The 25,658-nt window shown below is 43.1% G+C and overlaps 1 protein-coding gene across 1 annotated transcript in view; it reads left to right on the top strand.

Annotated features, from left to right (window-relative positions):
* The window catches only part of LOC117354089 (histone deacetylase 4-like), a 369,845-nt gene extending 352,419 nt beyond the window's left edge, over positions 1–17,426 (top strand). Inside the window, exon 10 of the mRNA XM_033930944.1 lies at positions 14,178–17,426. Within this exon, the coding sequence (XP_033786835.1) occupies positions 14,178–14,217 (40 nt within the window). The 3' untranslated portion in view covers positions 14,218–17,426. The remainder of the gene's footprint in view (positions 1–14,177) is intronic.
* Positions 17,427–25,658: the final 8,232 nt, after the last annotated feature.

Here is a 25,658-nt window from a genome sequence, read left to right as displayed (position 1 = left end):
TGTTACCATGGCTCTCATGCAATCGTATTTACCCTTTTTAAAGTTTAAGGTGGTGGTTAAGGTTTTGACATGTTTCCCTTTCCCGATGTCAAGTTTAAAGTTGATTACATTGTGATCACTCGTTCCCAGTGAAACCATGACTTCTACTTCTGTTATCGGTCCAGTGAGACCATTTAGGACCAAGTCCAAGGTGGCGTCGCCTCTTGTCGGCTCTTTTACCATTTGCTCCAGGAAGCAATCCCCTAGCACCTCCAGGAACTTGGCCTCCTTGCCGCAGTTGGAGGCTCCTAGTTTCCAGTCTATTCCTGGGAAATTGAAGTCTCCCAATATAACTACATTGCCTGTCTTGCATACTTGTTTGATTTCCTCCATCATTTCTGAGTCAGTGACTTCCGCCTGTCCTGGGGGACGATAGTAAAGGCCAATTTTTATATCTGCGCCATTGCGACCAGGAATTTTGATCCAGAGGGACTCCAGCTTCTCTTTCCTGTCTGTTGTAATCATTCCAACAGAATCTATTCCTTCCTTAACATATAGGGCAATACCTCCACCTTTCTGCCCTTCTCGATCTCTTCTATATAGTTTGTATCCCTGTAGTACTGTGTCCCATTTGTTTTCTTCATTCCACCATGTTTCTGTTATGCCAATGATATCCATGTTCTCATGTCTTGCTATCGTCTCTAGTTCTCCCATTTTGTTTCCTAGACTTCTAGCATTTGTATACATACATCTAAGTTCCCTTCGTGTTACCTTTTTGGACCTTCTACTCTTGGCTGTCCTTACAGTTTCATTTACGGTATCCTTTACTGCTCCTGTGTTATCTCCCATGTTTGCTGTGTGGTCATCCCCTCCTGTGTCTGAGTTGTCCCTTCCTGCTTGTTCTCCTTTGTTGGCTGTGAGGTCGACCTCTCTTGTGTATGAGTAGTAGTCCTTTGTTCCTACGTCGGGGCATCCTGTTGTCCATGCCATCGACCGGTTGTCGACTGTCGGCTTTCCCCTGTCCTTCAGTTTAAAGCCTTCTCTATTGCTTTCTTCATGTTGCCTGCCAAAACTCTTGCTCCTTCCTTGTTGAGGTGTAGTCCATCCCTTCTGTAGTACTTGCTTTTTCCCCAGAACGCCATCCAGTTGCGCACGAAGTCGAAGCCTTCGTCTTCGCACCATCGTCTCATCCAGGCGTTGATCACTTGCAATTCCCCTTGTCTCTTTCCATCTGCTCTTGGTACAGGGAGGATTTCAGAGAAGGCCACCTTCACCTCCCTGATCTTCAGTTGTCTTCCGAGTGAGCGGAGCTGGCCCTTCATCTCTTCCCTGTCATACTTCCGCCCGCTCACATCATTTGTTCCCACGTGGATAAGCACAGCGGTGTCCACTCCCCGTGCGCCATCTATGATCCTGGAGATCCTGCTGGTCACATCCTTTACTCTTGCTCCAGGCAGACAGGTGACGACTCTGTCCTCTCTTCCTCCTGCGGTGTGGCTGTCCACGTGTCGTATAATGGAGTCGCCTACGATGATCCCCATCTTCTTTATTCGGGAGTTCCTTGGGGGGCGTAGGTCCACGTCCTTGGAGTAGGGCCAGTCATCTTCCTCCAATGATACTCTTGAAATTGTTTCCTGTTCTTTGGGTGGGGGGACATCTTCCTGTGCTCTCACTATTCCTCCTGTTGTGCGGTTGTCTCCTATCTCGTCTTTGTTTTCTTCCGTGTTTGCATGGATGTCTTCTCTCCTCACATGTGTTTCCTGAGTACAGTTTTCCAGCCCTGGGATCTCTACGTGGTGCTGATGGGCTTCCTCTATGAACGTTTCTAGATCCTTGACCTCGTCGTTTGGGCTGTACTCCACTAGAATCTTCCCTTGTGCTCGGATTCTGTCTTCGAGTTCCATCACTGTTCCCTCCAATAGTCTTACCTGACATTTCAAGCTATCCATCTCCATGCATCGATCGCAAATGTATGCCTGGATCCCCGAAGGGAGGTAGTCATACATATTGCAGTCGATGCAGAAGACAGGAAAGCTCATCTTCTGACTTCCTTGGGCTTCCATTTCGTGCTTCACTCGTGGGTTGTCTGAGTGATTTGTTGTGACCTACTGCTGCTCTTTTTCCTACTGATCCTACCTCCCCCTTACCTTCTGACTTCCTGACTGCAAGCTTCCTATTTGAGTGAGTCTGTTTGTGTTACAGTGCCTGTGCCTTTGTGTGCTTGTGTCCCTTGCCTGCTGCTTCCTTGTGTTGCTTGCCTTGTTGTCTCTCTCGTGTGTGCTGTCTCTGCTCTACCTCACCTTGATTGTATGTGCGGGTTGGTTTCTTTTGTGTCTGTCTCTTCCTTACCTTCTGTGGTTGTCGGTTCCTTACCGGTCTGTTCTCCTCTGGTGTTCCTTAATGAGATTTAAAGGGCTTTAATCCAGCTTGTCTTGCCTACCTCTAGTAATATTTAGATTACCGTCAGTTTCATAGTAAAGAGATCAAAAACACAACTTGCCAAAATCTGGGAGTATTGTACCATACTGGGAGCATCAGGCCTCAAAGCCCATGGCTTGATGCTCCAAGTATGCAGGGCCAGTGCCCTTACCTCCACAAATCACTCCCTCTGCCTTTCGTCAATCCCCTGCTGCTCAGCCAAGCCCTCCACCCCTCCAAAAGCCCTCCACCCCTCTATCTTATAAGGCCAACCATAATTTTCCTGGTGGTCCAGTGGCATTGTTTCCAAATGGCTCTCCGAGTGCTATAAATTTAGGAACTCAACCCTATTAAATTTTCAAAGAAACACTTGCTCATAAACCAACCTTTTGAATGACACCCGCAATTTAAACCCCTTCCTGACCCCCCCTCCTTTTTCAGGGCTCCTCTTGAAACCACCAACAACATTAAGCTCCCATCTATGTTCCTCTAAGCTGAGCACACGAGCAATTGCTATACATTCAAGGAGTGTCGTCACAGATTTTACAAGGTTTCTCACAAAAACACTTGCAAATCTGGAAAATTGTTGATTTTTAGAACTTATTGCTCACACAAATGTTTTTTTTTAGAACTTGTCGCTCACATGAAAAAAAATGTCCATGTACCCAGTCAATCCTTAGAGAGAGCATTGCCCCCCATGTGAAACCCTCTTGGATGTTCCCCCCATACCTGGAATCTGCCATAGATGTACCTTCCTCATTCTGGAAACAGCTCTCAGTTCTAAGTTTTTACCCCCAGAAGGTCTAAATCCACACATATTCCTCCCCCCCCCCAGACCTACTCTAAATATTTGCCAGTGGAGTCTAGGAGAACTGGGTAGGAGCAATCCCCAGTCAGATTCTGGAACCAGGGTGGGAAGATAGGGAAGAGAAGGAACGGAACAACTGTGAATCACTGCATGGATGGTTTAATTAAAAGGGAAAGTAGGGGGGTTAAATAGAAGTGAGACCAAACTATAGGCAACTATATATGGTGCATGTAAAATTATGTCCATTTTCTATTCACCATAGCCTCTTTAAAGGTAGGATTCTGAAAACTAAAGACCATTTTAAAAATGTCATCCTTAAGAAAATGATTCCTTGGGAAACAGCTTTATTACAAATTTTCCTTGTGTTGTATGATTCATAAAAATGAATTTGCTTAAGCCATAAATTCATTGTCACCCAATAGCCCAGAAAGCTTTTCCTAGCATAGTATTTCTTTCAGCCCTTTGAGAGGAGTAAAAATAGGTAAATAGGACCATACAAGAGAAGAAGGTGAGATCTTTGAACAGGACTAGCTTGAATGTTAAAGGTGCTAGCATCAAGTATACAGTGTAAATGCCCAGAAGAAAAAAATGTTTCAAAGCAGCATTTGAAAGATGCTTCTTTCCAATAAAAATATTAGAAAGTATAGTGGAGAGAAAAAAAAACAAAAAGAGTACAAAATGGAAGAACTGAGTGAATGCAAAATTGAAAAGGAAACTTTTGCCAGCTATGTTGGAGAATATATTGGTGTTTGGAGTGAGATGAGTCATTTTCACTTAGAATTTGGGCAAACCTGCTCTTTTCCTGGCCAACTCAATCTGACTCATTTATCCTAGGTGAATACAGGATAAAAAAAAATCAGGGATCAGCCCCTTCTTATGAGAGGTGGTTTTTTTTTTTCTTAATCTTATAGCATGTTTTTCACATAAGAAACAGAGTCAAATGGTGTGAAGTCATAAGAACATAAGAATAGCCTTCTGGGTCAGACCAATGGTCCATCAAGCCCAGTAGCCCATTCTCACAGTGGCCAATCCAGGTCACTAGTACCTGGCCAAAACTCAAGGTGTAGCAATATTCCGTGCTACCGAGCAAGCAGTGGCTTCCCCCATGTCTTCCTCAATAACATTGATATCTCCCACATAGTTTTTTTGGTGAGTTCCTCTCATCTCCAAACCTGCAAACATTTCTTGTATGATGTCCAGCTAGAATTTAGCCTAACAGAAGGTCTAGGGATTGGAGGACACATAAGGATGCAACCTTTTTCCTCTTCCATCCAGCCTATGCCCCTGCTTTCCTTTATGCATGATTCATTTCAGGTTTCCCCTCTCCATTTTTCTCTCTCCTCTCTGTCTCCATCCCTACCCCATGCTCTGGCATCTGTCCCCTTCCCTTGCCTCCTCCCCATGCCCTGGCATCTCCTCTCCCACCATCTCTCCCTCTCCCTCCCCCTCCATGGTCTGGCATTTCCAATCCTTCCTTTCCCTCCCTCCTCCTTCCCCATGAGCTGGCATCTCTCTTCCTTTTCATCTCCTCTCCTCCCCCTGGATGGGTACCCCCTCTCTCTTTTTCACCCCATCATCAAAAATTGCCTTCCATCATTGGCAGCATCTGCCTTCACAACTTGCTGCTCTGGCTGGCATCAGACCTTCCCCTCTGCCGGTCCTGTAAAGGCAGGACCAGGCAGAGAAGAAGAGCCAATGCTGGCCAGAGCAATGAGTTATGAAGTCTACTGCTGCCGCTACTGCAAAAGGTGAAATGTTCCCACACCATGGGAGCCCAGGGCAGTAGCCCTGGGAGCACCCCCTTATGGTCTGTACCTGGGGTGGAGTGCCACCCCCCCACCTTGGTATGCCACTGGTTCATAGAATTTTTCCACTGACAGCCATCTGCTAAGAGGTTTGAGGATAAAATGTATAAAATTGTATAAATATTACTGTAGTAATTCCATAAATATGTACCTCATTTAAGGTGCCACAAATTGGCATGCTTAGTGCCAATTCTAGAACGGTTAAAGCCATGCTTCTGATGTTATAGAACATTAGCTCATGTATCTATTTACAACTGGTCAATGGCTGGCTTAGGTGGGTGCACCTTGATTTGCCATAGAATGCACACAACTGTCAGTTTTCTATAAGATTATATTACTTGGCGACATGCCCATGACATGTACTGTACTTAGAAACATATAAAAATGAAAGTAGATAAAGCCCATATGCTTATCCATGCCATCTCTCTTCCTCTTCCTTAGAGATCCAAAGTACTTGTCTCAAGCTGTCTTGAATTCAGATACATTTTTCTATCCACCACCTCCACCATGAGCCTGTGCCACACATTCACCACCCTTTCCATGAGAAAGTATCTTCTGGAGTCTGTCCCTTTTCACCTTCATCCTATGCACCTTCATTCCAGAGCTTTCTTTCAACTGAAACACACTCATCTCATGAGCATTTATGCCTCATATTTAAACATCTCTATCTTTCCTCCTCTCTCCCACCTTTTCTCCAAAGTATACATATTGAGATCTTTAAGTCTGTTGTCATACACTTTATGAGGAAGACCACTGACCAATTTAGTAGCTTGCCTCTGGACCAACTCCATCCTGCTTATATCTTTTTGAAGACGCAGTATCCAGAATTGTACATATTATTCTAAATGAGGTCTCACCAGAGTCTTATACAGGGACATCAATATCTCCTTTTTCCTACTGGCCATACCTCTTCCTACGCAGCTTAGCATCCTTCTAACTTTTGCCATCACTTTTTCAACCTGTTTGGCCATCTTAAGATCATCACATACAATTACACCCAATTTTGGTTGGCCCAGGTGCCTATGGCCCCTCCGGTGGGCGGGGTTTGAGGCGCCTGGGCCTGTGGATGGTGGGCCTGCCAGGTGGACAGGCTTGGGACCTATCCGTCTGTCCAACTTTTTTAAGGTACAGGAGGGGGGGTGTTGGGGGTGGGAGTGTCGCGGGGTTGGTGGGGGATAATGCGGGGTTAGCGGGTGGGGGGAGTTCGGGGGCAGTCGTGGGGGCAGTGCGCCATGGGCAGGAGGGCTTGGGATCCCTCGTGCTCATATCTTAGTAGGGGTGGGGGTTTCACTAGGGCAAGAGGGGTTGGGCTCCCTCCTGCCCGGATGGTATCCGGGGTGGGGGTTTCACCAGGGCAGGAGGGGTTGGGCTTCCTCCTGCCTGATCCGATCACGGGGAGTTGCTGGGGCAGGAAGGGTTGGGCTCCCTCCTGCCCATATCATGTTGGGGGGGGGGGTTGCTGGGGCTGGAGGGGTTGGGCTCCCTCCTGCTCGGATCAAGTAGGGGGGCGCTGGTGCAGGAAGGCTTGGGTTCCCTCCTGCCAAGATCAAGTCGGGGGGTGTCACTGAGGCAGGAAGGCCTGTGATCCCTCCTGTACATGTCGAGTCGGGGGGTCGCTGGGGCTGGAGGGCCTGGGATCCCTCCTGCCCATATTGGTTCGGTGGGGGATGGATCGTGGCAGGAGCGATTGGCTATCTCTTCTGCCACGATAGCGATCACCTCTCTACCCGAACTGCCACAAACCGCAGCAGGAGAGATTGGGCATCTCTCCTGCCACGTGTCGCGACAGTGCATGTAGAGGGGTGATTGCCATCGTGCAGGGGAGATGAGCCATCTCTCCTGCCGCGATTGTTGCAGTGGGGGGTAGGCAGGTTGCCGAGGCCGCTGAGCTGATCGTGGCAGCCGCGATCAGCTCAGTGGCCCCCTTTTCGGCACTTATACCTGATTTGACTTGGTCTAAGTCTAAGTCAAAACGTATAAGTGCCGACTAGGCAACCTTTTGGTTATACCTGTTGTACGCCTATATATAGGTCGGCCCACATCCCGCCCTTTCCCCTCCTCTAAAAATGCCTATTTTCGCTCTATGTGTTTAGAGGCAGGGGAAAGGCCTAAGCTGGTTTTAGATATGTCTAAAACCAGCTTTGGTTATGGACATGGGGATGGTTTGGTCTAAAACCAGGTTTGGTTTGGGCATGGGCTTTTTGATCGTCCAAGTACCCATTTAGGCCACTTTGTAGATGTTGGGTTTTTGTTTTTTTTTAATTATTATTATGAGCCCCTTAGGGTTTTGTATTGTTTCATAACATGTTGGTACTGGAGAGATTTTATGTTGCTGCTCTTGACATGAAAGCAGGATCAGGCATTCTTTATATATGGTGACTTCTATGGGGAAATGTGAGAGTTACTTCTGAGAATGAAAAATGCTATACATATTTATAATTAACACCAGATCTAGGCTCCATACAGGCTGAAAATAACTTATGATTGCAAGCTTTTATATTTTTATTATATAGCCTGAGAATATACATTTAATTTGTTTCTTGAAGCAATCGCTGGCCAGCGCCCTGACTTATGAGACTCTCCCCATTTCCTAACCAAAGTTCAGAGATAGCTGTCTTGCCTCAGGGAACAGATTTCTTTAAGCCACCCCCATAGAGAGAGGGGACACATAATTGAAGTTTTGCCAATGATATTAGAAACCCTTAGAGCAGCTCTGTGCATGCATATAAATGGATAGATAAGGTTATTTCAACAAAAAAGTATTAGTGATTCCTAGAAGGGTTAAATTATAATTAAATCACATTAACACTTTTAAGGATGATTCCACTTAGGGCTCCTTTTACTAAGGTGCGCTAGCATTTTTAGCGCGCGCTAAACCCACACTACGTGGCTAGAACTAACGCCAGCTCAATGCTGGCGTTAGCATCTAGTGTGCAGGGCATTGTAGCGTGCGCTATTCCGCAGGTTAATGCCTTAATGCAGCTTAGTAAAAGGAGCCCTTAATGTAAGAAAAGCTACATCTTTCTCTGCATTTAAAAATTTGCTTTAAAATATGTTTTTTTCTGAAAAAAAAAGATTTTAATTGGTTTGGTTTTGAATAGAATTATAGGGCTATGTGGGGGTTGCTTCAAGCTATTTAGCGAAGTGAGAAATTAATGGCTCCTTTTACAAAGCTGGGGTAGAGGTTTCTACCGCTGGCCGGTGAGGTAAATGCTCTGACGCTCAAAGGAATTCTATGAGCATCGAAGCGTTTACCTCGTTGGCCCGCGATAGAAATCTCTACTGCAGCTTTGTAACAGCCAGCATAAATCATGTAAAAAATAAAGTTGGTCTTGTGCTGAAAAAATTATTTACAACCTTGTTTTCTTTCTTTCATTTTGCAGTCATTGCCATGTTTCTTTTTTGTTTTCACGTCCATCTATGCAATTCAGATATCACCCATGTAAGGACTTTTCCTTCCAGTTTTCTGTCCTGCTCTTAATTCGCTTCTTAATTCACTTCCACTTTTCATCCCATTTATTTTAATAAATTTTCATTTCAATCATTAGGTTTTCTTTGCTGTCGCAGCTATAGAAGGACTTTTTCAAAAGAAGGTCCAAGTCAGAACATCTTAAACGAATGTCCATCTCACATGTATTTTCAAGCGGGAATTATGTCAAGATTTCCTGTTTGAAAATACATGGACTGGATATCTGTGTTCTGGAAATGTCCAGCATGAGCATTCATTTTACAAAATGGAATGTCAAAATTATGAATGTGGACAACAAGAGATATGGCAGAATGACCATATGTCTGTATGGCAGCATTCTTTAAAAAAAATGGCTTCACAAACATACCTAGAACAGTGGGGCAGCATGGTGGTTAGTGCAGTGGAGTAGGAGCCAAGGGATCATATGAAAATTCCACTTAAACTATTTTATTTTGTAAGTGTGAGATCTCCAGGAACAGCAACGTACCTATTAAGAACATAAGAATTGCCGCTGCTGGGTCAGACCAGTGGTCCATCGTGCCCAGCAGTCCACTCACGCGGTGGCCCTCTGGTCAAAGACCAGCGTCCTAACTGAGACTAGCCCTACCTGCGTACATTCCGGTTCAGCAGGAACTTGTCTAACTTTGTCTTGAATCCCTGGAGGGTGTTTTCTCCTAGAACAGCCTCCAGAAGAGCATTCCAGTTTTTTGCCATTCTCTGGGTGAAGAAGAACTTCCTTATGTTTATATGGAATCTATCCCCTTTCAACTTTAGAGAATGCCCTCTCATTCTCCCTACCTTGGAGAGGGTGAACAACCTGTCCTTATCTACTAAGTCTATTCCCTTCAGTACCTTGAATGTTTCGATCATGTCCCCTCTCAGTCTCCTCTGCTCGAGGGAGAAGAGTCCCAGTTTCTCTAATCTTTCGCTGTACTTGAATGCACACCAATTCTATAGCCCTTGCAGGTAGCTTATATATTCATGTACAGTAGGTAATTTCTGTTTCTGGAGAGCTCACTATTAAAAAAGAAAAAAAAGTGGTATGAAGTAGGATTTTAACCGGAGTCCCTTGGTTTAAGATCCACTACACTAACCACTACTAGTTTGTTCCCCGCAGAGCCTGGTAGCCCCTTTTGGGTTACACTTTCAGGGAAGATAGAGGGGACAACAGCCACTAGGGGATTAAGGAAATGAGGTGGCAGCTTTGTTGCTGGGATATGACCCATATCATATTTTCAAGTTGTTGTGATAGTGCATTGATAGTGATTGATTTATCATGCTGTGATCATCAGGGTGGGGGGAGTATTTGTGTGTGCTGCTCACCTCACTTAAGGTGCTTTTCATTCTTGCACCCGTGTGCACACAATATTTACCTACCCTTCTAGCCAATCAAATGTTTCAATGTCCGTTTGTGTTGATTGTATACTTCAGTGTTTTTCAACCGCTGTTCCGCGGCACACTAGTGTGCCGCAAGATGTTGCCTGGTGTGCCGCAGGGCCGCCATCAGGGCAGTACTACCAGTCCTGCATTCAGGGGCCCGGAGCTGACAGGGGGCCCGAGGCAGGGGCGCCAGTAGCTCGCCAAGGCAAAGTGAGTCGATCACCCAGGACTCACTTTGTCTTGGCGATCTAATCTATCGAGCCGATAAGTCTTCTTCTCCCCGACGTCAATTCTGCAGTCGGAGAGGAAGTTCAGGCCAGCCAATCGCTGCCTGGCTGGGCGGAATTTCCTCTCCGATTGCAGAATTGACGTCAGGGAGAGCATGCGTCGGCGTCGGCTTTGGGGCCTGTTATCCATTGGTAGGTCCTGTTCCCCGATGGCAGCGGCAGTGGCAGTGGCTTGGGGAACGGCAGGGAGAAAGAAAGAAAGGGGGCAGGCAGGGAAACAGAAGGAAAGAAGAGAAACAGAAAAAAAGAAAGAAAGGTCAGGGAGAGAGGAAGAAAAAGTTGTGGGAGGGAATGAGGTGTGGAGGAGAGAAAGCATACAGGCTGATAGAAGGGAAGAAAGATTGGATGCACAGTCAGAAGAAGAAAGTGCAACCAGAAATCACCAGACAAGGTAGGAAAAATTATTTTATTTTAAATTTAGCAAAGTGGAGGCAGTATTACCACAGTTTTCAAAGGAATTTGCCCAAATAACTTAATAGTTAACTGGGTAAATTCCCAGAGATGAAAACTTCCCTTCACTTACTATGCACAGTTCTGAATTTATATCTGCTGTCTATATTTTACAATATGGTCACCTTTTACTAAACCGCAATAGTGGATTTTAGCGCAGGGAGCCTATGAGCGTCAAGAGCAGCGCTGGGCATTCAGCGCAGCTCCCTGCGCTAAAAACTGCTATTGTGGTTTAATAAAAAGGATGGAGGGTATATTTGTCTATTTTTGTATGCTATAAAAACCAAATACAGAGAGAGACTGAGAGCTGTTGACGAAGAGCTACGTGTGTGTCTTTCTTCGATTCCAGCCAGAATATCAGCTTTGTGTTCAGCCAAACAGGCCCAGGTTTCGCACTGAATAAAGTATTTTATAATTTTTCACTATTCTGTTTACTTAATATTTCATAATAAAGTAATTATAAAATACTTTCTTTGTGTTTATTTGATTCCTATTCAAGAGAATTACTTTATATATAGTCAATATAGGCACAGAGTTAAATTTTTTAACATTTTCTAATGGTGGTGTGCCTCGTGATTTTTTTCATGAAACAAGTGTGCCTTTGCCCAAAAAAGGTTGAAAAACACTGGTATACTTGAACAGTTGGTGGGAAACTGAGCCATACTGTATATTCAATGGTTAATGGAATTTATGTTGGGAAAAAGGAGTTGTGAATGAGACATGAACCACGGGGACTGGGGTACACCATTTTTTAAAAAAGGGGATTGGAAAGTAAGAAACATATTGTGGATGGGTCGCTCATGTCAGCATTTAGCATTTCCATAGCAACATTTCTTACCCAGCTTTTCGAAAGGTGATTAAGTCAATCTTATTTCAGCAATATTTTGGCTAAACTGTTGTAATCTGTAGGTTATCTGACACTAATTGATTCTGTAGGTCTTTTATTATCAATCTTTTGTGGATTCTATAGGCAAAGGCCATTGTCTTGCTGGTGATATGTTGTACTTAAAATGCTTATAATATGTGAAGTTATGTACTACCAGTGTTGCATACATTTTTTTTTGTAAATTGCTTAATACGAAGGTGGTTGGTAAAAAAGCAAGTTAAAAAACACCCCTCCTCTTTTACTAAGGTGCGCTAACCGATTGTTGCGTGCTAATCAAATTAGCGTGCGCTAAACGTGTCCATATACTAACATGCACCTTAGTAAAAGAGGGCCATAATCTCCATCAAAGGCTACACACGTTAGTTCAGCAAATTTCCAGTTTTGTGCATCATAGGAATAAACTGGAAGCTCGCTGGACTATGTGTATAGCCCTCAATAAAAACTACGTTGTTTAACTTGCATTTTTTACCAAACCTTTCAAACTAGCCTGGTACCTTGCTGTCAATAGCAGTATATCAAATCAATAAATCCAATCCAATCCAAGATTTCCTTTACTGGATCACACAAGGGTCCATTTAGCCCAGTATTCTGTTTCCAACAGTAGCCAGTCTAGGTCACTGGCAGAAGCCCCAAAAGTAGCAAGATTCCGTGCTACTTCTCCCCAGGGATAAGCTGGGGATTTCCCAGGTCTAGCTTAGCAATAGTTTATAGACTTTAAATCTAGCCTTGGCTAGGTGATGGGAACCACCAAAAGATAACTGAAAGAATAATTGGCTGAAAGTTCCCTCCACTGGAGGTGGTGCTGGGAGATTGAAAGTGTGGTGCAGGTGGGCAGGGCAGAGGATTTCAGTAAAAACTTGTTGCTGGTTATGCATTATGTTACACCTCAGATTGTTTGTTAAGGACAATAAACTTTGGTTTTGTTCTTTCAGCCAACTCAAGGAGTACCATGTGCTCCGTGGGTCGTTTTTTTTGTAACTGTTAGCCTGGTTTCAGTTACCCTTCATTTGGAAGTGTTTAATTTCAAAAACATGTATAGAAACTGTCAAAAATCAAAAAGCAGATGTGAAAAACTTAGAAAACATCAGAATACGTCTGACTTAGATATTTGGAATTACTTGGCTTTTGAAGCTCCAGAATGTAATAAAATGCATGAATCATGGGAACTTAAAACCATTCAGATGATACATTTTCCTTCCCAAAAATCTTTTCCTGGACATATTCCCTCTTTCTCTCTTCCTTGTGTTTAAAAGTGCTTGACACCTGATGGTCTTTGAAAACACAGCTAGGAAGGAGCAGTTAAAATGGATGAGATGTATAAAATCTGAGATACGAGCAGGTTGTTTCCTTGTTTAGGAGAATGTATAATTTGTTAATGCAGAGCTCTTATATTTATTTTAGTTTCACTAAAATAATATCATTTTCAAAGAATAATATCATGTACATTGAAGAAGTTCAACAATTCTTGTCTAGTTGCACTGTCACTACTCCTTTGAATTTGCAGGCATTCAGACTGACGTCACATTTAATACTTCTTCTCTATATATGGCAATTCTGCCTTCATTGCATATCTGCCATAGGTTATTATAATGACAACTTGTTTCATTGCTTTTGACACCATGTCAAAATTTAAAGGAAAAGCACGGAATTCTCAGATATTTGTCCATAGATGTTTTCAGCATTGTCGTCTCAGTGCTTTGACATAGGTACAGATCTCCAGAATGATCAAACCACCGTTAAGGACCCCTTTACCAAACTGCGGTGAAAAGTGGCCATAGCATGTCTTTATGGGGCTCATTGATACACATTAAGGCCATTTTTATATAGCAGTAAAACGTTTGATTTTCTGTTTTCCTTATTAATGGCCACATGCTAATTTTTCTCATTAGCAAACAGCCATTAGCACATGAATTCCTACCGCCACATATTTTGTAGGCAGTAAGGGCTAATTGGTTAGCATGCAGCAGTGTAGCTGCCCTAACCAATTAGTGCAGAGCATGCCCACTCTGCCCTACAGACCTGCCCCCACTATTAATAAAATATGTTATTTTTTAGCGAGTGGGTAACACATGCTGATTCCAAAATTACTGTAAAATGCATGAGCATGCCCCGCAGTAAGGCAAGTAATAGGAACTCCTTAGATCTCTAACCTTTCAATTGATCCTGATATCTTTGTACTGAGATGTTTTTAAAGGTATACTATATCTCAAAGGAATGTTATTTGGGTTTGGATTTCAGCAGTCTGAACTTGAAACCAAAGAAGTAAAAAAATAAAACAACACCTATATGAAGATAGATAGTCTCGTAGAGAGCGAGCGAGAGAGAGAGGGCATTAATAGGCCAGCTTTAACCATGTGCCCACTGATAATGCCCATTAGTTGAAAGTAAATGCCAGTTTAGCTATTTCCACGGTTGAAAAAGAAACCAGACCTCAAATACATCTGAGCCCAAAAGTTATACAATATTCTGAAGTTTCAATATAAACAGGAACATTTCAAATGATTGCTTAGATCTAAGAAGTTTTTCCGCTTGACGTTTGCTTATACTTCCTAGGAATGAAGCTCTATTTATGGATAACTGAATACACAAATAAACATTTGAGAGAGCTGAAAAATCAGCTTTGATTATGCATGAAAATCTACAATGTCATTGTGTACTCTTGTGCCGTATTCTGATTGCCTGTTTATTTTTACAGAACTGCTGGCGAGCCCATGGAAGAAGAGCCAGCCTTATGAAGTGCCAAGTCCTCTCTGATATTTCCTGTGCGTGACATCATTGTGTATCCCCCAAAGGCACCCTCAGACATGTCTTGTCTGCTGCCTGGGTGGCACAAATCAGATGGAACATAAACACTGGGCATAAAACTCTGAACAGCAGCTTCACTTGTTCCTTGGATGAACTTGAAAGGGTCCTGAAGATTCCTAAATGTAACCGCTACAATTCTTAAGTTACAGTAAATTCAGGCTTGGGAGAAAAGAGCCTAGAGCATTATTTTAATGTGCTGTGTGATCTACTCACCAGCAGCAAATATTAAAGGAGAAATATCAAAGTGTTTAAAGCTGATTGATGATATTGTAGAGAATTGAAACATCTCATGAAATTCCGTGAAATTTTTTATTTAAATAATATTTTAGTCTGCTATTTTTTTTTTCAGAATGCATATATATTTGATTGATATTTAGCTCAAGCATAATGTAATAATGGACACATAAGGATTACGTATGTGTTTGTTTGATAGTTTCTTCCTATGCTATTTGGATTTCCAGCTCACTCTTTGTAGGGCTATAGCACACTGAGCCTTCATTTTATACTCTTTGTTCAAATATTACAACAGTCCTTCCAGAAACTGATATTCATATAGCCTGAGTTTGGCCACTCTGTGTCACCATTGTGCAATGGCCAAGACTCCCTCCTTTGAGGGGCTGTGAACATTGCTGCTTATCATAAATCATACTATATTTTAAATACTGAACAAAATTCTTGTTTGGCAGAATTTAAATGGGTAAATTGATCAGAGAATTTTGCTGTTACAAAGGGCCCGATTCACTAACCTGCCTGATCGTGACCGATCCGTGTTCGATCTGTGGCAGGCCGACTAATTCACGACAGGACAATATTCAAATGGGGGTGATCAGAGGAATGCCCCCCACCAACTGCACGGATCGCTGCTGACCAATCCAATCGCATGTGCAGACCATCTTCTTTGCCTGTAGATGGTCTGCGCATGCTCTCCGCTGGAACAAGAGAAAAGTAGAGATAAGTCCCGGCACACTGCTTAGCTTCAGGGGCTCAAACAATCGGGGCACATTTAAGTGGTGAAATTGCAACCCCTGTGGTCTCCGTAAAATGTTTTCAAGGCAGAAAGCCTTATGGAATGGCCTCTTCTTCACCGAGGGGGGCTGCGAAGGATAAGTTTGCGGCTTGTGCCCAGCACGACGTCAGGCTAAAAGACCGAAGTGGAAGTCTGTGCCGCCCCGACTCTCCTGCTCTCTTCCGCCCTTCCCCGCGTTGCAGCCCTGCTTTAAACCCATGGGTTAAAACCACGGGCTTGTACTGCGGGGAAGGGCGGCAGAGGGCAAGAGAGTTGGGGCAGCAAGAGCAGGACTCGTGAAGGGAAGTGCGGCACTGAATCCCTGTTCGAGAAGTGCGGCAGAGAGCTGGGGGCTTTTTTGATGGTTTGATGGGCTGCAGGGTTGGGATTTCAGGGCGAGGACAATCGAAAAGAACGTGAGTGACTGGGTCCCAGCAGTCGCTTCTTTTGTTGATCGGCCAGCCCAGTCGGTGTCCCAGATTTGTTTAGCGAATCGCTGCCCACCTACTTTGCATGTCGTTTCCCCTCATTTGCATGCGCGGATCGGGATCGCATCGGAAGATGATTGGAACAGAGGTTAGTGAATCGGGTTGGAGGAAAATTGGGCCAATTCATAATCACAAACACGATTGGTGGGCTTTGTGAATCTAGCCCAAAGTGCATTACTGTCCATAAAGATGTAAATTATTATGCTCAGAGTATTTTGTTTCATTATAAGAAAAGTTAAGAAACAAAGGGGTCCTTTCATTAAGATGCACTAATCGATTTAGTATACTAATGATTAGCATGCACTAAATGCTAAGCCACCCATAGGAATATAATGCTAATTTTCCCATTATATAGGAATATAATGGATGTCTTAGCATTTAGCATGACTAATCATTAGTGTGTGCTAAATCGAATAGCACACCTTAGTACAAGGACCCCCAAAGACTATTCTGTCTTTTATTAATTGAACTGATTCTCTATTAATCATAACAAAAGGGATCCTTTTATTAAAGTGCTCAAATTAACGTTCATTAACAGTTACTGCACATACCTGTTAACTGGATTTTTTTCTTATTTTATTCCCCCTTCCTTTATTTTTTTTCCAAAGTCGCACAACAAAAGCCTGAAAACCCTTTAAATCACAATGGGTTTCAGGGCAGTTACCGCAGTGGTCGGTGCTTGTAAAAGATGGGGCTAGTGATTAATATATGCTAATTCACATGTTAGGGGTATTATGTGTTAAGGGGTGATAGCTAGGTTGGGCATGGGTAGAGAATGGGCATGGAGAGTATATTGAAGCTAACATATGGCACATACCACACACTGACAATAATATGCAGTTAGAGCTAAATAGGAAGTGCTTAGTGACTGCACTAATGGTGACCAAGGTACCATACATTAATGAACATTTTAGCATGGAACCTGGAAAGGACCTTCTAGGTATGCCTGATCCCCACAGCTGATGTATTCAATTTGCACAATTTGCATTTATTAAGGTGTCGTAACTGCAAATCTAATGCACTTTAGTAAAAGGACCCCAATACTAGGAATCTCCAAAATGAAATATGTATAAATTCAGTGCAGGGTTGAACCTCCCAGGATTTTGTGAGCTAAGGGGTAGAATATAGCTTATGTTAAAAAAACAAACAAGACACGAGATAACCTTAGACATCTATGTTTAGTTATTTATTTGCACTGGTTGGTCAAACCTCTTTTTAAGAGAGATCCTCCACCAAAATTTGGGTGAATCCACAAAAATACATTAAATCAAGGTCTGAGCAATGTCCAGTATGCATTTAGGGCTCCTTTTACGAAGGTGCTTTGGGCCTTAACGCGCGGAATAGCACATGCTAAAATGCCACCCGCGCTAGCTGCTGCCACCTCCTCTTGAGCAGTTTTTCGGCTAGTGCGTGCTATAGCGTGCGCTAATCCGATGTGTGCGCTAAAAACGCTAGCGCACCTTCTTAAAAGGAGCCCTTAATTTCTGTAGACCTACGGATCCATCTAAAAATTCAGCAGATCTATGTAGAAGCTCTTTGAGATCCTGGGAACATTCCCAATGCATTCTGTGGATTCCGTGAAAATGAAATCAGAATTAATGTATGTTCTGATATTCATTAATAAATTCCGCATGTATTGCCCATTCTTAGGCTGCTTGGTTTAAATGGGGAGGGGGGAACACCTGTTTGTTAATGATTTCGCATCTATTAAGTTGTCTTTATTTCTGTGTTATGGCGGATAAGAAGATCTAATGTATTTCTAAGCCTAACTCCTTTATCTAGAACAGACCTTTAAAGATGAATTTAAAATCAATATTCAAACCTAGATGACACCTTATATGGTTTAAACGCCAGACTTGGGTTTAAAAAAAAAAAAAAAATTCAATATCACTATATGGCTAGACATTAGCATTGAATGTATGTAAATGGGTGATCACTGCCAACCATCCATATAGGCGATAATTCTATAAGCGGGCACCTATTCTGTACTGATATCTGGATGTCATTCTATAAAACTTGCATGACTCAACATCAATGTGCCTTACACTTAGGAGCACAGTTACACCAGCCATAGACTACTACTACTACTACTACTTATCACTTGTATAGCGCTGAAAAGCGTACGCAGCGCTGTACATTTTGACATTTATAGATGGTCCCTGCTCAGAAGAGCTTACAATCTAACTTGGTCAGACAGACATGACATATAGGGTTAGGGATGCAGAACCCAAGGTGAGAGAAGTTAGGAGTTGAAAGCACTCTCAAAGAGGTGGGCTTTTAACTGGGCCTTAAACACTGCCAGAGACAGAGCCCGCCTTAGGGATTCGAGTAGCTTGTTCCAAGCATAGGGCACAGCAAGGCAGAAGGGATGGAGTCTCTGGAGTTGGCAGCCAAAAAGAAGGACACAGAAAGGAGGGATTTACCAGGTGAGCGGGGTGATAAGTGAAGAGAGATAGGGGCAGTTGAGTGAGTGCATTTGTAGGTAAGGAAGAGGAGTTTGAATTGTATTCGAAAACTGATGGGAAGCCAATTAAGAGGCTTTAGGAGAAGGGTAACTTGAGTACAACTGGGGGCCCTGTTCATTTCCCATATTATGCACTATAGCACTTTCACTAGAATAGAGAAGTATCCTAATGGTTATAGTGCAGTGGGCTGAAAACCTGGAGACCTGGGTTCAAGTCCAATTGTGACTCCTTCTGACTATAGTCACTTACTCCAGGTACAAAACCAGATTGTGAGCCCAGTAGAGACAGAGAACATAACCCTGTTTATAATATATAAACTACACTCTATGGCTGATGTAAGTGCACATAAAACAGATTTTTTTTTTTTTTAGACCTGTAACTCTAGTATTCTCCAAAATAAATGCCTACATTTTTCCACAGAATAGGCTACAAGTAAGCATGATTTGGTGGCTAAAAAAGGGGGCCCCTTTATAGAATTACCTTCCATGTGGATAGTTTTCTAGTCCATCCCTCATATTGCCTTAAATCCACTCATGCAGTATGGGCGTAATTCTATATAGAAAAAAGCTGCTAACATTTCCAAGTTGAATACATGAGTGAATGACTTAGATATTGGCATATATGCACATGTGTGTGCAAATCTGCACCAAATACCAAAAATTAACTTACACTGTATACTTTTATAAATGCATGCATGGCTTACATAGTACTTGTTGTACAGATGGGCATACACATGAGGTGAGTCGAGGGGGAGCTGTATGTTACCCACATTTCTCCAGTATCTAGGTACCAACATTTACATCAGTTCTATGGCTATCAAATGTGTTTGTGTTTAATTGCAATGGATATGGATACCCAGTGATGGCAGGGGTGTCCTACCTCGGCCCTTGCCAGGTTGAGATTTCAGGATTTTCCAAATGAATATGCATGTGATCTATTTGCGTACAATGGAAGCAGTACATGCAAATAGACCTCATGCAAATTCATTGGGTAAATCCTGAAAACCTGACGGGATTGCGGCCCTCGAGGACAGATGTTGGACAGCCCTGCTATAAAGCAATGCTTCTCAACCCAGTCCTTGAGGCGCATCTTGATTTATATACCAATGAGTTGGTGCATGCAAATCTATCTCATGCATATTCATTGTGGATAGCCTGAAAACCTGATGGGATTAGGTGTGCCTCAGGAACTGAGTTATGAAACACTGTTATAAAGGAAAGTAGGTGACACCTTTCCTTTAGGTCATAGGTTCTTAATAAGCGCCTTCTAGATGTTTAAATATAGGCACCCTTTATAGAAATGTGTGGAATAATTTTCAGCTGACACCATTCATATAAAGACATTATTCCCTGGTTTCTATATATGGCACCCAGAATTGTATGCCCAAATTTGTGTGCGTGTCCAAGAAGTGCATGCAATTTAATTGTGTAATGAGCCAATTAATACAGTATTAATAATTGAGTAATAACAAACAATTATTGATGCTAATTGGTACTCATAAAAATCTGTACATGCATCTGGCTACATGCTATTCTATTCAGCATGGTGCCTACCTCTACTAGTATGTAACTGAATATAAGCTATGACCGTGGGCAAGTCGGGGGCATTCTGAAATGCTGTACCCTGAATTATAGAACGCAGCCTCAGTGCACCTAATTTGGACACCAGGATTCATCCTCTCTAGGAAAATCAGGAAGGTGCTAGAGAAATGTATATTGTATGTAGAAATGTGTCTGATTGTCAATTTTGATCCTTTCTAAGCAATATTTTGGCTGAAACTAGGAAAGGAAGGCTGAGTAGAAGTCAAGACTATCAAAACGGTATTGCCTGTATTTGAACTGCACAGAGGATTATGTCTGTCAGAGTAAATCCAGACTCAGATAAGGCAATGTTTCATTCCAATTTACCTGAGTATTCATGTGAGATTTAAGCTATTAGAAGTGTTTTAAAATAGAGAAACTTTCAGATATTAAAAAAAAATAAGTGCAAATCTATAACCCATGCCAAAAAAGTTTACATGGGAGCAAATTGGGAACTACATGACATGGTTTTTTGGGAGTTGAGTTAGGACTGGCACGCTTTCTCTGGACCAAATCATAGCTTGTCTACGTTCAACTCTGCCTGCCTAACCCCCTCCCCTTTAGTTTAGATGAGATTTGTATTACTTTTAGATTTCTTCTAAATCAGTTCACCCATGCCAAATATATGAGGGGCCGCTGAAAAGTTCTCATCCCAGCCAAGAAGAGAATGACGAGGAGCCATGGAACTTAGAAGTTATTCCACGTTTTTCTTGACACTTGTCGTTTCATATCACTGAAATAAAAAGCGCCAAGAAAAGTATGGCATGACATGTAAGTTTCATGACTCAATATTATTCTCCTCTTGCTCGAACTGAGAACTTTTCGGCAGCGCCCTCGTAAGTACAAGGGCTATGTATTACTAATATAATGACCATATTCAGATGGTGCTTGTGCACAGGTACATTGTTGTCTCTAAACCTTGCAGTATGTTGACTTTTTAACACGATTCAAGTGCTCTCAGTTCTATCAGGGCGATTTTTAAAAAGCGGTGCTTATTTGTAGGTGCTTCAAAGGCATCTATTTGGAGCCTACTTTCCGTTATTAAATATTAGCATAGCAGTGCACATGCATGCGTATAATATGAGTGTGACTATATAGAGAATGACATGGGGACAGAATGTGTCCCCATCCCTGTCTCTGTCCTTGTAGATAACTATGGGAAACCATCCCATGCCATTCTTTAGTGCCTATCTCAACTTCAGTCCTTCTACACCAGCATTCGTCAATGCAAGGCTGTGTCCATTCATACTCTGAATCTTCCTTTCTCCTTAAAGAATGTCACAGGGATGGTTTCCAAAAGTTAATTGGGGGGGGGGGTAACTCTACTTTTAGTGGTTTGCTTTGTGACTACATACAGTAGTTCCAGTTGCTAAGTTTTTCCTAGATTGCTAAAAGAAAAACATACACTGGGATTGATATTCAAAGTGGCTTAGCTCTCCAGAAACGACTCCTGACTGCTTAAATCACCTTTTGGGGGCTAACTGCTAATTTTCAGTGACATTTATCCAGTTGGTGTTGCAGGAAATAACCGGTTAGCACAAAACTGAAATTGTCTGGTGTGTGTGTGGGGGGGGGGGGGGGAGGGGGGGAGGGAGGCTGCGTTATGGGACCAGAATCAGCACTTCACCTGTTAAGTGCTAATATTTAGGACTTAACCATCCAGGCTAACCACATAAATAGGAAGCATAAAAGTCAGTCATTAGTTAAGTGCTAAATATTGCACTTAACCTGTTATCTGTTAGCTAGCTCTAGAAATATGGAAAATCAATGCGGGTGCCCAGCAAAGCCCAGCATTGAATTTCCAGGTTTAAATGCCAGTGGCAGTCAGCTAAAGTTCAAGTTCAAGTTTAATAAATTTTGATTTTACGCAATATCCAATATTTCAATGTGATTTACATAATTATAATATACAATAAAAGCCAGGGATGACAAATACAAATGAGACAAAATTATACAGACTAATCATTATGTTCTATTAATACAAACTGGAACAAGTAGGTAAAGGGTAGAAATACAATTTATACAATTTATAAAATAAAAGAAAAAAAAAAGAAAAAGGAACATTTAAGGTTTGTACACAGGGATAGGGTCAATTAAAAAAAAATATAAAAAAAAATTAATTGATAGAAAGAGCTTTAATTATTTAAAAGGAATAGCCTAATGGTTAGTGTAGTAGGCTGAGAACCTGAAGCTGGGTTCAGTTCCCACTATAACCTCCCGGTGTTCCACCACAAATTCTGTATATGGCATCTAAGCTTTTGCATGCACATCAGTGTGCGTACCCGAAGTACGTGTGCAACTTGATTAATCGGCCTAATCAGCCAATAATTGGCAATTGATGCCTCATAACTGATCCTAATTGGCACTAATTAAAAGTGCACAACTTGGAAAATGTAATTCTATAAAAAGTATGCGCCAGTTGCAGTGCATGTATTTGAAAAGAGAGAATGGCCAGGGACAGATTATGGGCAGATCGTGAGCATGCCTAAAAGTTATGCACATTTTTATAGAATATACCTGATCTATGCATAGCTTAGGCACAGGCATTTAGGACTGATTTTAGCTGATCTAAATGAGTGAGTCTATGTCAGTGGTCTCAAACTCACACTCTTCACAGGGCCACATTTTGGATTTGTAGGTACTTGGAAGGCCTCAGAAAAAATAATTAATGTCTTATTAAAGAAATGACAATTTTGCATGAGGTAAAACTCTTTATGGTTTATGATTCTTTCCTTTAGCTAAGTCTTAATAATAATATTGTCATTTATAACTAAAGAGACATATGATCAAGAAACTGTTTTATTTTACTTTTGTGATTATGATAAACATACCGAGGGCTTCAAACTAGTGCCTGGCGGGCCGCATGTGGCCCCCGGGCCGCGAGTTTGAGACCACTGTTCTAAGTTGTGCAATGCACACAGGCACTAAGGGGTTCATAATAATAAAAAAAAATGTCTAAAAAGTGTCCTAAATGGCTACTTGGACGATCAAAAAGCCTGATCGTCCAAGTACCCATAACCAAAGCTGGTTTTAGACATATCTAAAACTAGCTTAGGCCTTTCCCCTGCCACTAAACGCACAGAGAGAAAAGAGGCGTGTTTAGAGGAGAAGAAAGGGCGGGCGGTGGGCCAACCTACACCTAGGCGTGCAGCAGATATAACCAAAACCTTAGGCAGGTTATCTAGTCGGCACTTATATGTTTTGACTTAGACGAAGTCAAAACAGGTCTAAGTGCCGAAAAAGGGGCCGCTGAGCTAATGGTGGCTGCTGCGATCAGCTCAGCGGCCCCAGCAACCTGCCTACCCCCTACAGCAATGATCGCGGCAGGAGAGATGCCTCATCTCCCCTACCGCGATGCCATCACTCCTCTACCTGAACTGCCGCGACCCGCGGCATCGCGGTAGGGGAGATGAGGCATCTCTCCTGCCACGATACATCACCCCCCCACACACACACACGCAACATTAAGGCAAGAGGGAGCCCAAGCCCTCTTGCCCCACGGCACCCACGGCACCCCCGATTACGTTTGGGGCAAGAGGGAGCTCAAGCCCTCTTGCCCCGCTGACTCCCCGAGTCCCCGACAGCATCGGGGCAAGAGGGAGCTCAAGCCTTCTTGCCCCGTGGCACCCGCGGCACCCCCCGATTATGATCAAGCCAGGAGGGAGCCCAAACCTCCTGGTCGCTCGCCCCCCACCCCCCTACACGATCGGGCAGGAGGGAGCCTAACCCATCCTGCCCAGGCGGACCCACTACCCCCCACCCCCCACTACAATAAGGGCAGGAGGGATCTCAGGCCCTCCTGCCCTCGACACAACCCCCCCAATGACTGCCCCCGAACCCCCGATCGGTCTCCCCCTCTGCCGACCCGTGACCCCCTGCTGACCCCACAACCCCCCCCACTCCCCATACCTGTAAAATGTTGGCCGGCAGACGTGTGCTAAACCTGCCCATCCAGCAGGCCAGCCGGCTGCAGAATAGGGCCGGATTGGCCCAGGCATCTGAAACCCCACCCACAGGTGGAGCCTAAGGTGCCTGGGCCAACCAGAATAGGCCCGGGAGTCTCAGGCCCCTTCTGTGGGCGGGGCCTTAGGCACATGGGCCCAACCCATGTCAAATTTGAAATGTGTATCCTGGTGTTAAACAGCGAGCGTGAACTAAGACCTAACAGAGAGAGAAAATATCTTTTTTATTAATTTTGTTTACAAGACAGAGCCGGTGTGGGGTTGGAGACGTTGTAACCCTATACTTCTACTAAGACTAAGCCTTACCCCCTCTTTTACTAAGGTGCACTAACCAATTAGCACATGCTAATCGAATTAGCACACGCTAAACGCTAAGGCATTCATAAACTAACATGCACATGCTAGCGTTTAGCGCACACTAAATCGACGTCCAAGTGCCGATAATCAAAACTGTCTTTCTGTATGGGTAGCGAGGTGTTCCAGTCTCTGTTTGTTCAGAGCATGAGATGGGCATGGTGGCGGTGTGTTATGGGTGGACTTTGGGCAGTCTCAAGGGAGGGTTAGACATGGATGTCTTGCTGTGATAGTCAAACATTTTGCAGGACATCCTGGACAGAACTTATATATTTGTAATTAGATCTGTTTTAGAAGGGTCTAAAAGCCACAAAGGTGCCCAAACTGAACAGATGACCACTGCATGCATCAAGGTAAGACACCCCAATATACTTCCCCAGTGCTCATGGACCCACTTCACACCCACAAAGATCAGAAAACAAACATACATACCTGTCTTCAGAACATCAGCTCCTGGTATAGTAAAGCCTAGTAGAGCTACACATAGATGTCTTAAGTAGCCTGGTGGGTGGGCTAATGAACCATAGAAAGGAGTAGCAAGTCCCATAAGCCACTTTAACCACTACATTCATGGTGGAAAATGTGAGTCTACAAAAAAAACCCCAAACTCTACTACCATAAAGGTGCTAACTGCAGCCATAGGGGCTATGAGGGTTGTAGACCAGTGGGTATAGTGGGTTTTGGGGGACTCACCAAAACCTATAAGGGAGTTTATAATAATAATAATAATTTATTTTCTTATATACCGCCAAAGCCATGGTAGTTCGAGGCGGTTTACAACAAGAGGCGCTTGGCAGTCAGTGATAAGTTCCAATATAGAAACGTTGAATAAAAGTACACTGAAAGCAAGTACAAATAAGAAGAGCTGGACAGTCAGTGACATAGCTATGAATTGGTATACAGAATACGAGGGATAATGAACAACAAATTCTTAGGTGACAAATCGGTTGAACAGTTTCGTTTTTACTAATTTTCTGAAGCCTTGATAGGAAGAGGAGAGCATGATAATGTTACCCAGCCAGTTGTTGTGGCACCCTTTATGTAAAATTCACAGCAGTGCCCTTTAAGATGCCCCACTGCTCTGTTGCCATGTCTGGGTGGCCAGTCCATTACAGGACTGGCCCCTCCCATGTCCAAATGGTCTTGTTCTGGGCGAAAATGTGGTATAAAAATAGACATCCTGGCAGTCTTAGCATCCCAATAGCCTGGATGCCCAGATAAAGGATTTTCCCAAAAATTATTTCTAGACATATGGTGGTTTGCCTTCTGAAAATAGGCATTTTCTTACTGCAGACTTTGGACGTCTAGCACCATACGTCTAAATCGGACTTAGTTGTATGTTTTGAAATTGCTCCTTCACATGTGCATATCTTTATAGAATACCAACAAGAAATGAGTGCATAAATTCAAATTGATGTCAGTTAGCACCAATTGATTGCTAACGCTTAATTGTTGGGGCCAATTAGATCATTATTCAATTAAATTTTGCTTGCACCCAAATTTGCATGCAAATTTT

Source organism: Geotrypetes seraphini, chromosome 2, assembly GCF_902459505.1.
Source record: "Geotrypetes seraphini chromosome 2, aGeoSer1.1, whole genome shotgun sequence".
NCBI classification, from domain to species: Eukaryota; Metazoa; Chordata; class Amphibia; order Gymnophiona; family Dermophiidae; genus Geotrypetes; species Geotrypetes seraphini.
The sequence above is the reverse complement of the archived record's forward strand: the minus strand, read 5'-3'. Positions and strand labels throughout refer to the sequence as shown.